The sequence below is a fragment of the Lepisosteus platostomus genome, chromosome 1 (genome assembly GCF_059453375.1).
Source record: "Lepisosteus platostomus isolate fLepPlt1 chromosome 1, fLepPlt1.hap1, whole genome shotgun sequence".
In the NCBI taxonomy this organism is placed as follows: domain Eukaryota; kingdom Metazoa; phylum Chordata; class Actinopteri; order Semionotiformes; family Lepisosteidae; genus Lepisosteus; species Lepisosteus platostomus.
The window spans coordinates 76,332,036-76,350,120 of NC_142611.1; the positions used below are offsets into that span (position 1 = coordinate 76,332,036).

Sequence of the window (18,085 nt, forward strand, 5' to 3'; positions counted from 1 at the left end):
AGAGTTAGACATTAATCTATCTCATTTCATAACCTCATACAGTACTATCAGCTGTATGTCTTTGCCACACGTTCGACAAATAGAAATAGAGTTCTCTTACTGTGACGTGAATAATTCTGAATGAAAAATGCGCAATGGGGATCTATGAAAAAAGGAATAAACAGAGGTTAACTCCACGCTGAAAAGTTTTAAAAAATCTTTTGTTTTACTTTTTCAGCACAGAATTAACTCTAACTGTTCTTCTGCGAGCTTGCATTGTGACCTGAAACTTCCCCTGTGATCTGTGGAAAAGAATGAGTTTTAATTTGGAAGTAGGGTTTAGGAATCCTTTAAAGCACCAGTATGGAATTAGGCATACAATATCACAACTAATGTAAGGCAGTTTAGTGACAATGAAGCCACCTGGGTGTGGTGTAATTGTGGTTAACATTACTAGCTCACAACTCTTGGGTCCTGGGCTCAGTTTTTGCCGTCTGTGTGCAGTTGCATGTCCTCAGAATGAGTGTGTGGGTTTTCTCCTCTCATCTCCCAGAAATGTACTGGCTAGTTTTGATTAGCAGTTTTAAATTATCTCTTTCCCCATGCCCATGTCAGACTGGTGTCCAGTGTGATAGGGACCATGTGTGTTCAGTCCCAGCCAGTGGTTCCAGAATGGAATCTAGATTGCCACCAATGGTCCGTCCTTCTATTTCAGCTTTTGGAAAAAAATAAAGCCCTTTTCTTCATAGCATTTATTATGTTTTTACATTGTGTTTAAGGCCACCTCATCTTCTGACTTCTCATGGAATATTCTTTATTAACCTACTGTTTGCTAGTCTCATAGAGGTCATGTACCCAATTAACGCCATGAGTTCTCATTATCCTTGTCCAGATATTAATCTCACAAAATATATATGGGAGAGCAGAGGTAATGCTTAATGTACCTCAATTCCCAGCAAAGTCAGCATCCCCTGAGACTGAGTCAGACTCACTTTAATTAATCACCCTAATTGGTGTTATCTTCTCCAGCTTCCTTGGTAACTGGGGTCTTGTTAGAAAAATAATGAAGCGAATGCACAGAGAGATCTTTTTAAATTATTGACATTAAGACTTAAAGCTTAACCAATTACGGACAGCAAGAAGTAACACTTCACGGTTCTTGGCCCATTAGCTGAGATTGTGGACAGCAGTGCAAACCAGATTCTTTCAGCAGAAACTAACAGTAGTTTATGTTAATGACGCTTCATTTGAATTCCTGCAACTCATTAAAACTAATTTCTGATGTTACGTGCCTGAAGACTTCAGGGAGCCAATCAAGTAAAGGTCACACTACATTACATTTGATTTTGCAACTAGAAAATGTAAGAATTGGAAAGGTGGGAGGTTGAGTGTTGTCATAGTAGGGATCCTCACGTATACAGTACATACTGTAGGCAATTCTAAGAGGTTGTGCTCACCAGCACAGCAGATTAGTGGACTTCCACAGTTAATGAGGTCTCTATGACCCCTCTCAGCCCTCGGCTGCTTCAAATTTAAATCAGCAATTTTTTTCTCCTTATCCCCCCCCCCCCCCCCCCGCCGACACACACACACAAAACCTTGTTGTACACATATAAATAATAATAATAATAATAATAATTGCTTACACTTATATAGCACTTTTCTGGACACTCCACTCAAAGCTCTTTACAGGTAATGGGACTCCCCTCCACCACCACCAGTGTGCAGCCCCACCTGGATGATGCGACGGCAGCCATAGTGCGCCAGAACGCTCACCACACATCAGCTATCAGTGGGGAGGAGAGCAGAGTAATGAAGCCAATTCATAGAGGGGGATTATTAGGAGGCCATGATTAGTAAGGGCCAATTGGAAATTTGGCCAGGACACCGGGGTTACACCCCTACTCTTTTTCGAGAAGCGCCCTGGGATTTTTAATGACCACAGAGAGTCAGGACCTCGGTTTTACGTCTCATCCGAAGGACGGCGCCTGTTTACAGTATAGTGTCCCCGTCACTATACTGGGGCATTAGGACCCACATGGACCACAGGGTGAGCACTCCCTTCTGGCCCCACTAACACCTCTTCCAGCAGCAACCTTAGTTTTTCCCAGGAGGTCTCCCATCCAGGTACTGACCAGGCTCACACCTGCTTAGCTTCAGTGGGTTGCCAGTTGTGAGTTGCAGGGTGATATGGCTGCTGGCTATGCAGATCTTAAATAGAGCACTCTTAAGAGATTTCTTGTATTAGGAAGTTGTCTTTTTGCACATACCGTACCCCAACTTCCTCTCCATGAGACACACAGACAGGGAGAGAAGCTTGGGGTCAGAGCGCAGGGTCAGCCTTTTATATGGCACCCCTGGAGCAGTTGGGGTTAAGGGCCTTGCTCAGGGGACCGGCGGAGTAGGATTCCTCTGACGGCCGCGGGATACAACCCAGCAACCTTCCAGCCACAGGTGCGGATCCTTAGCCACAGAACCACCGCACCGTGACTTATATAATTCTGAATGAACAATGGACAATGGGGATCTACAGAAAACGAATAAGCAGTGGTTGATTCCACACTGAAAAGTAAAACAAATATATCTTCTTTCATTTTACTTTTCAGCACAGAATTAACTCTAATTGTTCTTCTGAAAGCTTGCATGCTCCTGCAGCTTCCACCTTTAATCTATGGAAAAGGATGAGTTTTAATTTTGAAAGCGGGGTAGAGGAATCCTTTCAATGTGACACCTTTCACACCCAGAGCAGGACCTGGTTCAGGGGGCCACACCCCTGCGGACTTTGTTCCAGCTCTCAGTTACACAACTGACTGTTTTCAGCTCTAAAACATTGCCTTTAACAACTGTACTGCTAGGAGACTCATCCTAGCATGACAATATTCAGGCAGGACAGCGCACATCCTTATGCTACTCATATAACACTGACATTCTTGAGAGACGAGAAGATGATTTGTCTGAGTTACAAATGTAAAGCTGTTTCAGATACACTGAGTCAGACTCAGTGTTGTTTCTGTTACATTTAAGATCAAGCACACAAGGAAGGCATGCCTCTACCCAAAGGGTTGTGGGTATAAGGAACAAGCTAACCTTTGATTTTAAAGCATGATTTCTGAAGATTTTGTTTCAAGAAACAGCTGGATCAGATCCTTGAATCAATTAGTTATTAACTACCAAACAAGCTATAGGGGCTTCCTGTGGTTTGTAACCTTTCTTATGGTCTCGTCATGCCCTGCAAATTGTCAGATCAATACTGCTTAGGTCTAATAATCCCAGGACACATTGAGACATAACAAGGTTTTCAAATTGCCCAGAAACTGAAACTGAATGTGTAAACCCTATTGCTAAAAATTACTTCTTAATTTCTGTGTGGTCTAAGCTGCCAATGCAATCGTAATCTAAGAATCTAAAAATTAGAATCTGGAGTGGTTTTTATTTACCATTTTACTTTGCAATTAAGAGGATAATCCTAACTGGCACTAGTATGTTCATCTGTAAAAGGAACTTTTGAAATTATAATCGACCAAAAAATCAGGATGTACAGTACTTCACATCAGTGAACATTCAGTCATTAACATGTGAGATGTGATTATTCAGGGGACTTAAGAATATTGCCATTCTTCATCATTTCAGTTTTAATATGAAACACCTGTGCATTCCTGCTTTTCATAAATTTGAGTGGCGTCTAAAATCATGACTTCTGACCCATTTTGGTACTCTGATTTTAGTTTATAAGCTAAGATCACTTTATACAAATTCTTGCGTTAGGAATTTGTCTTTTCACATACCCCAGCTTGCTCTCCATGAGACACACAGACAGGGAGAGAAGCTTGGGGTCAGAGCACAGGGTCAGCCATTTATACAGCACCACTGGAGCAGTTGGGGTTAAGGGCCTTGCTCAAGGGCCCAACGGAGTAGGATTCCTCTGCTAGGCATGGGAGTTGAACCAGCAACTTTCCAGCCACAGGCACAGATCCTTAGCCACAGAGCCACCACGCTGCAGGGAAGTTTTTTTTTATCAGTCTCCTAAATCAACCTTTAACTTTTAAGATTTATGAACACTGTTGGGATCACAGTATAACTTAAGGTTTTATTTCCCACTAGCTAGATTTCTCAATTTACTGGATTTTTGTAGCCTTTCATTAAGTTCATGGTCAGGGTCACATATTAGATCTCCTCATTACTGGTGGCCTGTCAGTTCTCAATATTGATGTTCTTAGACTAGGCAATTTAGATCAGATGGATGTTTTATGTGGAACAGAATGCCCATTACCATCCTCTAGTGCTAAATGTAGGATCATGATGCCCAGTTTGACATCACTAACTCCTGACAAGTTCACTGATGAAATTCCTGATTCACACACAACCCACAACTTTGAAGGATAGAGCTGAGCTGTGTACCAGTAATCTAATATGCTTCATTGTGTATCTGTAGCAGGTCACTGCAGAGACTGTGATGTGGCACAAGAGACTGTAATGACCAAGAATGTGCCACTAGAGGTCACCACAGTTCCCCCTCTCTCTCACATAAATAGACTCACCAGTTAGTTAATTCTTGGATTATTAGTCAGTAAGGAACTCATTAATTATTTTATTATAGTGCATTTAATCAAGGTTTCTCAAAGCACTTTACAGTAAGGAAAAAAAGGACAGAATGAGAGGAGACAGAAGAATTACACAATTACAAAAAGGGTTTGGAATATAGGAAAGTCTTGTTTTGAAGTACTCAGAGAAAGTGACTCTTTGATATCCTTAGGGACAGAATTCCAGAGCTTTAGGCCCAGCAGGAGAAGGCCCTGTCATCTAGAGTATGTAGATAGGCTTGGGGGACAGACCGGAGACCGGAATTAGAAGAGCAAAGGTGCAAGATGACGAGTAGGAAGATAGTGACTCAGACAGGTACTGAGGTGCCAAGCCATGGAGAGCCTTATAGGTGCCTTGAGAGTTGACATGAAGCCTGATAGGAACCCAGTGCAAGTTTAGGAGTAATATGATCACTGGCACTATGATCAGATCACAGTCATGGCTACTGCATTGGCTTTACAAAGTTCATGGGAGGTGCCTAGAAGCAATACTTCAATGCACTGTTTTCTATGTGGGATTAGTTAGTGGTGTTTTATGTATAAAAGGAAGATTCATGGTGATAATGGGGAGTTGGAAGTTAGAAAGTAGTCTGTTAGTGTTGGAGGGTTCACCTGGAGAGTGATAATACTAGACCTGCTAAATGTTTGAGCTATAACCTCCTGCACTTAAAGTACAAGTCCTAGTGAGTTTTTATGTTTTCAGATCCACTGAGCCACCTTTTCTAAGGATGGCCTTGTCTCCAGGAAAATGTGTTTGGGCTTGTCCATGTTGGGCAGGCAATTAAAAATGCAAACAAACACTTGACATCAGGATGAGCTCCGGTATGATGAGCCATTGTGTCTCTACAAACCAGCAACCTTCCAGCCACAGACGCAGATCCTTAGCCCCAGTGCCACCACTCCAACACAGACAGCACAGGAGTTGATGACCAACTACTGTGCTTTAACATCAGCAGCTAGCCCATACGCCTAATCCCAGTCACCAAATATAGGTGGATTTAAGAGTGGTGTAGAAGAGACTTGCAAGTACATTATGTGTTCTTTCTGGAGTGAATTTAACAAGTGATTGATACAACCAGAATAAATGTGGTATTTAGTATATGTGTATTCCTGTATTTAATTTGAATTCTCTGTAGAGTTTCAGAAGAGCGCAGGCTGAAGTTGGAAACTGCACACCAGTAGATCTCTGATGAGACCAGGGAACATGTGTCTTCAGGTAAAGGGAAGACTGACCATGGCTGAAAGAGTTGAGGGTCCCCTGGGCTTCAGAGAATGAACGTGAAGAGTTTCTATTCTGCTAGGAAGATAGACGGAGAGGAGTTTGGCGGGATTTTGTTTTTTTCTGGCTCTTCAAGTGGAATAGAGAACTGACGAGCGGTTCCGTGGGAGAAGGGGACCTGAAGATCTTTCACCTCTGTGATGGACAGGAATTTGGGGCTGAGCAGGCTTCTCTGAAAGGGACCACCGGTACATCTTAGGAGCCTGGAGGGGTTCTGCAAGCCAGCAGTGAGAGATCACAGAAACTCACACTCCTGAAGTGGGTGACATGATGGCTCGGGGTTACAGTCTGTGGCTCGGGGGTCAGCATTCTCAGCGGTATTTAGTTCATTCGCCTGCTCAATGTTACTGTCCAGGTAGGAAGAGAGCCTGCCCCCTTCACTGTTCCCAGACAGAAAGCATTTTTCTTTTTATTGGGCATTACTGTACCTTCATGAATACCTTACTAATCCGTGCTTATTATTTGGATAACGTGTAATAATTATATTATAATTAATAATTAAGTATAATAAAATGGAACACAATGGAGATTCTCACTTTGCTGATGTGATAGTCACACCACCAGTGTAGACTTCATCATTGCAGCACCAGATGTATAAAAAAAGTTTCAAAAATGGCCCTAGTATCGATTTGCCAAAAACTTGCCTAGCACATGTGGGCTTTCAGTGACATCAGCATGACATGTGCAACTTCTCTTATCAGTGTGCATGTCAGGCCATGCAGTGTGCAAAACCAAGACTATTATGACAATGACATTCCCATATGACTATTATGACATACTGTATGACCACCAATGACGGTCAATCATCCCACAGGAACAGACTAGTCTTTGGGCACCGTGGGTTTTGTGTTTGTGTAGGCTGCACTAGATTCAACACTTGCAGGTATATCTGTGCTTTTACTTCAAACCCAGGGTCTGACTGCACATCCTGTAAAGCACTGTGGAGTTTGTACATGCCAGAGAACAAATGGCTTCTACAGATGGGTGGGTTGGAAGAGCGAGTAGACAAATGCTCAATTGTCTTGAGTACATGGTACAAGTGTCAAAGAGACAAGTCATTAGTCTCAACAATTGACAATTCCAGACTGGATGGGTCTAAAATAGAACAGAAAAAATCCTGGGATTCAGCCGGAAGTAATTTCACATATTTGACAATAATGAATCAAGTGTTCCATGTATCTTTTTGTGAAAACTTTCTATCCTCTATGTTCGCTTTTCAGGAAATTCACACAAAAAACTAATTTCTGTGAACCACAATGTAATTGTATTTTAATTGATGTTCAAAGTGTCTACATGTTTCTTATGTTTATTACCATTTAAAATGACCCACACCACTAAATGCACAGCTAAAGGCGTGGGGAATGCAGGTACAGTATCCCTTGGTTATCTCGTGTTACTCTCAAATTTGACCTTTTTTTCTTGAACTGTACAAATGTTGATAATGTTGATTATATAACTTCCTTGATATTTTAGTCAACACAAATTCATTTACCTTTCTCAAAAATAACAACAGTATCAACATTTTCCTAGGAGTCTCAAATTGCTTAGAAAGTGACAAATTTACAATTACAATTTTATCAATTCAAACATTCACAGATGATATTACATTATAGTATGTTTCTCCAAATGCTGAAAATGAATGTTTAAATGTTTTACGTGAGCCTCTTAATTAACTGTAACAGTACTTGCACAACTTTATACGATGGTTGAAGAAGGCTAAGATATGTTCCCAGATCCTCACTAACTTTTACAGATGCACTACAGAAACCACACTGACAGGTTGCATCACAGTGCGGTATGGCAACAGCGGGTGGTGAAAACTGCCCAGTCCATCACTGGGGTTGCCCTCCCATCTATACAGGACATTTATGACAGACGGTACTTGAGGAAAGCTCTAAGCATGATAAAAGACCCCACACACCCCAGCTACAGACTTAATGATCTGCTACCATCTGGAAAACGGTACCGGAGCATTCGGGCCCGGACTACCAGACTCAGAGACAGTTTTTAAACCCGCACCATCAAACTATTAAACTCCCAGCCTCTCTCAGTCTCACCTCACCTCTCACCTATGATCTGGGTCAAGCTGAACCGACTAAGAACCGGACATGGCCGTTTCCGGGCCACCCTACACAAGTGGGGTCTCACTGATGACCCAATTTGCGAATGCGGCGAAGGCAAGGAGCAGACAGCTGACCACATCCTATACTCCTGCCCTCGCTTCAGGTGCCCTGGCAACTTTATCGATTTGGATGATGCCAGCCGCGACTGGCTGAGGCACCTGACTGTGACAATATAACTATGTAACCTCTGCATGTTAAGCTCATACGAATATATATACCTATGATCTGAACCTCACAGTGCCTTCTTTCTTACCAAAAACTCACACATTGAAATCTACCTCTACCTTACATGTCAAAAAGCTCACTCCCCATAATTTCTATCCCTTTATTTCATTCTGTTGGTGCATGTTTTTGCACATCTGATGTTGTTTTTGCAAATTACCTGTTACCTTTTTGTTGTTTTTGCACATTACCTGTTGTTGTTTTTGCACACTGCCTGTTGTCTCTGTCTTTCTTTTATTATACAATTGTATTGTTGTTGTTTTTTGTACTACGTATCATCTGAGAGTTAGCTAAATAGCATTTCGTTATACCATATACCTGTATATGAGTATAATGACAATAAACTTGAACTTGAAATTTTGTTTTTTTGAAGTTTGATTTTGTGTTAATTTTACCAACAGGTGGAGCTATTGTACTTTCTCAACAGAACACATAATTTCACAGTGTTGTTTTGTGTACTTCATAAACTGCAGAAAAAAGATATACTGTAATAATTTGAGTACCTGTATTAAAAGACTGAAAATAGCGAATCTGAAAGATTCCAGGTCTGAATTTGTCAAACTTTAGGTATTTCTGTGCTACAGTATATATAATTTGCTATGTTTAAAAAAAATAATATACCTAAAAAAAGATATCAAACCTTTCCTAAATTCCAGAATTCAGGTATTTTAAGGAAAATCTCAAGATTATTTAAAAAAAAAAGCTTGAGCACTGTTTTGCATCATTAATATGATATGGTTTATTAGTTTTCATTGTTCATTATATAACATAAATTTAGATATAGAAGGCACTTACAAAAAAGAAAAGAAGTGTTAAAAGAATTACTTTAAATTTAAAAAAAGTCTCAGAAAAATTAAGAACAGAGAGATAAGAGCACCCTTTTTCTGCGTTACAGTACAACTCAAAATAATTCCTAAGGAGCCTCTATATTCAAACATCCATAACAATATTTCTTTTTTTTTTTAGTTTTAAATGCCCTACTAAATATAAAAATGCATGAAACATATAATTGTATCACTAGTTAGTGGTTCTTTTTAAATGCTGGGCTTTGCTTTTTCTGCATGGTACAAATCCTGGTACATCTCAATAAGGCGGTTGGCCTCCCTCTGACCGGACAGCAAGGCCCCATGGGTAGTGGAATAATACTTCCTGTGTGTGGCCTCTCCCGCAAACAACACCTGCGCTGGCTAGGAAAGAAAGAAAAAGAAACAAAATGCAAGATTAAAAAATAGCAATTAGATCATAGGCATGATGTTATTGTATTTCACCCCTATACTGAAAATAATGGATGAAGACACATGAAGACTGCCATTCGTGTAAAGCCTGTTTCTGGAACAAATCCAGAGTGTTGGCTTCAGCAACATGACTGGGTAGCTTGTTCCATACTCCCAGAGTGCTTTGAGAAGAGGTGCCTCTTGTTCTCGGTTTTACTTGTGTCCTCTAATTTGTTTCAGGGTTTATGCTAAAGACGTTTGCAGCAGGGACTTCGTCAGTGCCATCGAAGATTCAGAATACTTTAAGCAGGTCTCCTCACAGTCCTCTGATTTAATGAGTAAATATGGATTTTTAAGAGTCATCTTGGGCATTTTTTGAAAAAGAAAGAAATAAATGCGGTTTAGAAAGTATGGAGGATTCTTGGATTCTATGGAGGATTCCTGCTTTATCCATTCAAAAACTGTATCCATTCTTTCAAGCCTCGTTGTTTTCTCATCATCCTTATCTCTTGTTCTTTAACCTCTACTGTAAAAGCCAGCTAAAAACGTATTTGGCAGCTCCTTTCACTTTAAAAACAGAATACTAGAATGCTCAAAAGAAACACTTCAGTGTACTGGAAAGTACCCTCACTAGAATAAGACAGAATAAGCCACACCGAAGCTTTTAAGAAAACCAGTGGCACCTGGTGGAGAAAGGCACCAGCAGAAGGAATTTTTAAAATGGATCAGGCATTCAGATATCAAGAAGTATCTGTTAAAAACCTATTAAATGTGGAGGGAGGGACTTGCCTCTATTTTTTTTAATATGCTACATTAATTACCAATCACTTAACATCACTAAAAGTGTCTGCTGATGAATAAACCTCTCTCAGCACTTTTTGCATTCTGAGATCTTGGATGGTTACATACATCAGTTTATCCAACTTTTTCCAGCAGCCATATCACCCTGCAACTCACAACTGGCAGCCCACTGAAGACCAGCAGTGTGAGCCTGGTCAGTACCTGGATGGGAGACCTCCTGGGAAAAACTAAGGCTGCTGCTGGAAAAATGTGTAAGTGGGGCCAGCAGGGGGTGCTCACCCTGCGGACTGTTTGGGTCCTAATGGCCCAGTATAGGGACAGGGACACTATACTGTAAACAGGCGCCGTCCTTTGGATGAGACGTAAAACTGAGGTCCTGACTCTCTGTGGTCATTAAAAATCCCAGGGCGTTTCTTGAAAAGAGTAGGGGTGTAACCCTGACGTCCTGGCTGAATTTCCCATTGGCCCTTACCAATCATGGCCTCCTAATAATCCCCATCTATGAATTGGCTTCATTACTCTGCTCTCCTCCCCACTGAGAGCTGATGTGCACATACAGTAGGTGGTGGTGGAGGAGAGTCCCCATTACTTGTGAAGCATTTTGAGAGGAGTGTCCAGTAAAGCCCTATATAAGTGTAAGGAATTATTATTATCATTATTGTTATTATTATAACTTTCATCTTGAGCAACTAAGTTCTGGGGACTCAAAAAATAAAGGCTTTGTAAGAAGTAATAAGCTGAACTGGTCCGCTGGGAACAGAGCGAGAGAGAGGGCTGAGTGTCACTTACTGGTGTTTTTGTGCTTTCATTGTAAGGCAGTGGCATGGCTAGTTTCTCCACATCAACTCCACTGGACCCCACACGAGTGAAGGAGTAGGACCCATAGATGTAGGGGTTACTTCCCCAAGAGGAGCGCAGAATTCTCCGAGGTTTTGGAATGTTTTGGTTTCCTAAGGTTAGGGGAAAAAGAAAGAAAGTACATACAGTATAATGGAATACCTCTCCATATCCACTTTGTATATTTACGTTACTGTACATCTTCCAGTGCTAACAACCAAAAATGCTGGTTCACTGAACTTTTGATGCGGAATTGACAGTTACACAGCTGCTACTGCATGTTGCTATTAAGGATGCAAAAAGCTGGAAGAATACAGCATCTGACTTTCTGGGGTAATACTGATCCACAAAGCTTCTCAAGCTTCAAGGTTTTCTGGGAGCCTGTGTTACAGACATTTCAGTACTTCAGACTGTGTAATTCAAGTGGAGAAAGTTAATTCTACTGTTCAGAACTTCAGACTGTGTAATTCAAGTGGAGAAAGGTATTTCTACTGTGTAGTGATGATAATCTGTAACAAATCAGGTTTTACACATGGCTCTCTCATTTAAAACAAAAGTAAAGGTGATCATCCTCAACCAAAACATTTTCTGGGAGCAGCCAGAAAAGTTCTGTTTCATAGATTGTGACATTTAGTGAGTATTAATGTGTTTTAAAAACAGTTCATCAGGTAATATCTCATAGAGTCATAACTGTAACAGAGAACTGTTTCAGCCTCTACAGACCTCTTCTTTCAGGTCACTCGGTCTGCAATGGGGAAGAGGGATTACAAAACATGGTCACTTGGACACAGATGAGAACATGCGTGCAGACCACAGTTAAACCATTAAAAGCATTTAATCAGAACAGTCTGCTCCGTTTCTTGCGGCTGTCTCAGCTTACCCTGACATCTGCATTACAGTTTACCTAATTTTCTATCTCATTTCATTTTCCTGTACTGAATTACAATCATTGAAAGGAGAACTGCAGAAATCAGAATTTGAAGGTATGAGACACAATTTAAGAGAAATAGTATAAGAGAAATAAAATCCTGATATTTATTTAATTACCAATTCTGAATCCACAAACTCACATTTCTCTGAGTCACCAAAAACCTTCTTAAAATGCAATACTGTACGAAATTATATGCATACCCATTATTTTGTTGCTTCTTCAAATAACTGTAACAAGTTAGGCAGGACCTACCTTTTATCATGTTGTTTACTTCCTAGTATATTGTTTCCATATTGGTGATCCTCTCATTTACTTATCAAAAATCATTCCTATAACCTCACACATAACAGATGTAAAACATATTGGTCTATAATGACTTGGTTTAGTATCTTTCCCTTTTTAAGGCTGGGTATTGCATTGGCTCATCTCCATGTCCTGGGTGCTAAAGCTGTCTTGAGGGACTGCTTTAAGAGTTGGTTCAATGGCTTCTGAATAACAGCTCTCATTTCCTTGAGTACAACTGGAAAGGTACCATAAGGCTTAAGGAAATGTCCTTTCTTAACAGGCTGGAGGAAGAGAACATTTTTAGCCCCGGACAGGAAGGTTTACGAGTGACCTGACACAAGCATTCAAAATCCTCAAAGGCACTGACAAGGTCAACACAGCGGACCTAAAAACCAGAAAAGGAGGCACTTTACACAAAGGGTTGTGGGCGCAGGAACAAAGATACACAGCCATGTTGTATAAGCCGTTACCCTGGCACCTTTCAAGACATGGTTGGACGAGATTCTTTGGTTAATTAGTTAGTAGTTAGTTACAGTAACTACTATCAGAATGGTTAGATGGGGCGATTGGCCTCTTCTCATCTGTAACCCCTCCGATGTTCTTACAAGGTGATTTCCAGAGAGACACCCTTCACTATCCACTATACTATTGTCAATACTAAACCACACAAACAGCATCTAAAGACATCTACCTTGAATCGGTTCAGAAATACCATTTCTGCTTGCTTTATCTACAATTTATGACATTGAAGAAAGGAGCACAAAACTCCTGGACCCACAGATCCATCTAAAAAGAAGTGGAATAAACCATTACCCTGATAACCTCAGATACTTGTGACCGTTAAAACCTTTTTCTCCTTATTTCCTTTTCTTTCTTCCAGGATTATTGACAGTAGCCTGAAGAATAGATAGATAGATACTTTATTGATCCTGTGAGGGAAATTGCAGAATGCAATGGATTGGCAGGGTCATTTGTCATTATTGAGATGTTTTCTGGCAAGAAGACATAGTCTTGCCTCTCTGAAACTGGAAATAACCAAATTCAGCGACTCAGAAAATATCTACCTCTAGTATGCTAATGAACTCTTCCTTTCACCCATTTTCAAATCTCTTTATCCACTTCAGGGTCCTGGGGAAGAGCTCAACCTGGCAAGCAATGGGCGCAAGGCAGGATACAGCCTGGAGAGGGCACCAGTCCATCTCAAATGAACTCTTTAATATTCTCCAAAAAGGCACCAGCAGAAATCGTACATTCTACCATATCTGCTCAACACAGAAATACATGACTATTTTATAACTTTAAGATTAATTATATCAATTAAGGAAATGTCTAACTTTACACTGAGGCTTTCGAACTATAAATGTTAATTATAATACCTAGAGAAGATCCTAAACAGAAAAAGTTATTTGAAAAATAAGCCTGAATTGACCTGCTCAATTACATTATCGTATCTGTAAAAGAAAACGCACTGTGCTTTAAGATAGAGCTTGAGGCGAAATGAAAGGCTTGTGAACGGTAAAGAGCCCTTAAAACTTACTTCTGGATGGAATCTCCACCCAGTGGAAAGTAAATCTCTTAACTCACATAAGGTTACTGTAAAAATAAGCACTGACCTCAAATGCCGAATTGGAATGCTTCCCTGCCAAATTACAAATTTTTTTATTAGTTTCCGAATGGAAAAATCTCTGTCAGTGCTGAGAACCTTATTGTTCTCCAGTTTTTAAAATCATATACAGGGATGTTGCAGATATAGTTTAAGCTTGGATGTTTTGGGGGAAAATCAACAACGTTTTCAATAGAAGTTTATTTGTGCAAACTATCCCACTTATCTCTTATTTATTGTGTTGTGAAAAACTAATATATATATTAGTGTGTGAAAAGTACACAGGCTGAACAAAAATTGTGGTTTAATCTAAAGTAAAAGTTGTATTTTACAGCTTTTACAATTCTACACCGTTATTTTGATAATTAGAGAGAAGTAATGAGGTGACCTTTTTTTGCTTTGCAGTAATTTTTTAATTTTACCTTACAGTAATTTTACCTTTACTGTGTCTGCAGAAAACTTTTAATTTTTACATCACAAAATACACAAGTTTAATATTTCAAAATGTCTGAAGACCTGTTTAATGGCAATACAATTAATGCATTTATAGTACATAAAAACTAAAAGGGAACATAAACATATTTTGCATATTACAGCTTTAAAACGTTTACACAGCAAACTCAGAAGCTGGATGCCAATGCATTGGTCATCCCAGAATTTGCACACTAATAACAATTTTAAACATTGCTTGTTTGATTCGTTTTGTCAATTGTTTTTAAATAAGCTTGGGCATGGAGCACTACTTAGTAGTACTTGGATTTACAGATGCATAATCTAAAAGTCTTCAATAAGAAGACTCAAAAGTCTTCAGTGCTCTATCAGCTGTTTCCTGAGCAGAATTGTTGGTGATAGTGATAGAATAGTTTTTTTTTTTTCAGTCAACCCTGTCCTTACATATTCTTTCCAAACCCTATCACTATATAAAATATAAAGATATATATATATAATAGTATGGTATTTAAATATACTATATGAATATAAAAAAAGTAACTATAACAGCAGCCATATCACCCTGCAACTCACAACTGGCAACCCACTGAAGCTAAGCAGGTGTGAGCCTGGTCAGTACCTGGATGGGAGACCTCCTGGGGAAAAAACTAAGGTTGCTGCTGGAAGAGGTGTTAGTGGGGCCAGCAGGGGGCGCTCACCCTGTGGTCCATGTGGGTCCTAATGCCCCAGTATAGTGATGGGGACACTATACTGTAAACAGGCGCCGTCCTTCGGATGAGACGTAAAACCGAGGTCCTGACTCTCTGTGGTCATTAAAAATCCCAGGGCGCTTCTCGAAAAGAGTAGGGGTGTAACCCCGGTGTCCTGGCCAAATTTCCAATTGGCCCTTACCAATCATGGCCTCCTAATAATCCCCTTCTATGAATTGGCTACATTACTCTGCTCTCCTCCCCCACTGATAGCTGATGTGTGGTGAGCGTTCTGGCGCACTATGGCTGCCGTCGCATCATCCAGGTGGATGCTGCACATTGGTGGTGGTGGAGGGGAGTCCCCATTACCTGTAAAGCGCTTTGAGTGGAGTGTCCAGAAAAGCGCTATATAAGTGTAAGCAATTATTATTATTATTATTATTAACAATACTCAAGGACGCTGTGGCACGCCGTATTAAAAAGGGCTGCGTTGACACTAATCTGCCACTAGAGGCCGCTAGAGACTCTCATTGTTCTGAACAGCCAAACAGCAGGTGTTAATTAATTAGTAGATTAGTGGTGAAGGGTGTTCCAGCACATTGTCATATGGGTGTAATTACGCTTGTGTTTGTTAAAACAGGGAGTACATGGGGCAGTAAGGACTTTTGTTATTATTTTTCATTTGTTGTATCCTGGAATACAACACATACGCAATTAAGCCTCGAACTTCACTATATTGGGTATCGTGAGGTTTTGTACAAGCAGACCCTTGGGCCTACCCTCATATAATAAAGAAGAAGCAATGAGAAACAGGCACACAGTATTCCAGAACAGTTAAAAAAGGCACTTTGCTTCAGGACAATCTCATAGAATCGATACTAAAGTAATCCAGTAGCTATATCACCCTGCAAATCACAACTGGCAACCAATTGACACTCTCCAGGTGTGAGGCTGGCCAGTACCTGGATGGAGACCTCCTGAGAAAGCCAAGGTTGCTGCTGGAGGAGGTGTTAGTGGGACCAGTGGGGGATCTCACCCTGTGGTTTGTGTAGGTCCTAATGCCCCAATGTAGTGACGGGGCTACTATGCTGTAAAAAAGGCACCTTCCTTCAGGTGCGATGTAAAACCGAGGTCCTGACTCTCCATGGTCATTAAAAATCCCAGGGCATTTCTCGGAAAGGTTAGGAGTGTTACACCAGTGTCCTGGACAAATTTCCAGTTGGCCTTTACCAGTCATGGCCTCCTAATAACCCCCGAACTATGAACTGGCTTCCAGGTGGGGCTTCACATTAGTGGAGGTGAAGGGGAGACACCATTACCTGTAAAGTGCTTTGAGTGGAGTATCTAAGTGTATTTATTTATATGATAGCAATGTCAAAATCAAAGTGGCAGTTTTGTGTTCAGCAGCTAGTGTGAAAGACTTGTTTTAAGAAACTAATCAAACTACTGACCATCTAAAAAGATTATTATATAGATCACATCTATATGATAATATAATAACATATAATATCATCTACATCTCACTCCCTCCATAACAAAACAACGAACATTTCAAAAATGAGATGAGGAATCCTTTTGAGTGTCCGTAACAGCAGTGAACATGGAAATGAAGACAGCACTAATTAAGCTTTAGTTTAAAACAAAAACCAGTGGAGCCCTTGCATGGCAGTCACTGTTTTAGAACTCATTAATTTTTCACTCTGCTTGCTTGAATCCCCCACTTTCAGAAGACCTTCTCCCTTGGGATCACATCATCCTTTAAAGTCACAAGCAAGAAGAGAAAGGGTTACGAAAGAAAGGTATGAGCTAGTCTGGAAACACGCGAGGTCAATACAGAGGTGACGCGACTCGCAACGGTTCTGAGAACGAGTCTCCTAATGCCGCAGGCTTCAAGGCACCTGTACTGACCTGTGAATTTGCGCAGCAGCTCTGTACAGGTCTCGGCCACGGTCTCGTCGTCGCACCTTTCCATGACCAGAGCCTCGTCCCCGCAGATCCAGCCGCTGAGCACGTAGCCGTAGCGCTCGGGCGGGTACAGGACATCAAAGCTGCAGATTTTCTTGTACCAGAGCTCTTCTGGGTAGGTGAGGTTCTCCAGCTGAGCTTCGTCCTCCCACACGAACTGGATGCTGTTGCACTCGGGGCTCCAGAAGGGCTCGGCGAACTCCAGGAAGATCTTGTCGGTGGTGCTGATGCCCAGCTTCTCGATGGACATGACCTTGTCTTCCGGCAGCCTGGGGGAGAAGAGGCTCTCGTTCTTCTTGAGGACGCCCAGCGAGACGGTGACGATGACGTGATCGGCTGGGATGAACTCACAGTCCTCGCACTCGACGTACACTGGGTAGCCCTGAGCGGATGGGCCCCGGTGGTCGCTGTTGTGGTCTTCCGTGTGGGCTATGTCCTGACGCACAGAGTGGTTCCAGTGCAGGCAGTGGATGGGCTTGTTGAGCTGCACCACGCGCTCGGGAATGTCTCGTGCCAGGAGCTCCACGATCTTGATGAAGCCAGTGGGGATGACGTAATGGGCACCGGGGATCTCCGTCCACTCCCCAAACTCACTCAGCGACACCTCGTCCATGCTGGGAGAACTGCTCTCACAACTTTCCACCTGAGGACAGAACATAGAAGCAGATTAAAGGGACATACTGTAAGAACATGAGAGAGGTCACAAATGAGTGGAAGCCATATAGCCCAGCAGGCCAGGTGAGTAGTTAGTGGTTAAATGATCCAAGGACCTCATCCGGCTGTTTCTCAAAAGAAGTCAGTGTATCAGCTTTAACAACATGGCTCCCAGCTTATTCCATACGCCTACAACTCTTTTTGGTAATAACGGATTTAAATAACAACACTACAGAACAACCAAGATTCCTACAAACATTAAGGATAAAATACACGGCGGACCATTACTTCTAACACACAACACCTTCTCTAAAAGAGTAAGGGAGATTTGCAAAAAATAGTGCAACCTGTGTTCTTCACTTGGAATACTGAAGAGAGTTCAAATCAATTTTGCCCATTATTGTCAGTGTGTCGAACGTTTAAAAAACAATGTAAGCGTCTTGCATCCTTAACTCAACAGAAAAAAATTATTG

General features: G+C 41.2%; 1 protein-coding gene across 2 annotated transcripts in view; it reads right to left on the reverse strand.

The window, feature by feature from the left end:
- Nucleotides 1-8,897: 8,897 nt before the first annotated feature.
- The window catches only part of smox (spermine oxidase), a 30,944-nt gene continuing 21,756 nt past the window's right edge, over nucleotides 8,898-18,085 (reverse strand). For both annotated transcript variants that reach the window (XM_088637692.1, XM_088637682.1), the window contains exons 5-7: nucleotides 16,902-17,601; nucleotides 10,988-11,148; nucleotides 8,898-9,370 (exon numbers count right to left, since the gene is read on the reverse strand). In XM_088637692.1, the coding sequence (XP_088493818.1) occupies nucleotides 9,218-9,370; nucleotides 10,988-11,148; nucleotides 16,902-17,601 (1,014 nt within the window). In that variant the 3' untranslated portion in view covers nucleotides 8,898-9,217. The remainder of the gene's footprint in view (nucleotides 9,371-10,987; nucleotides 11,149-16,901; nucleotides 17,602-18,085) is intronic.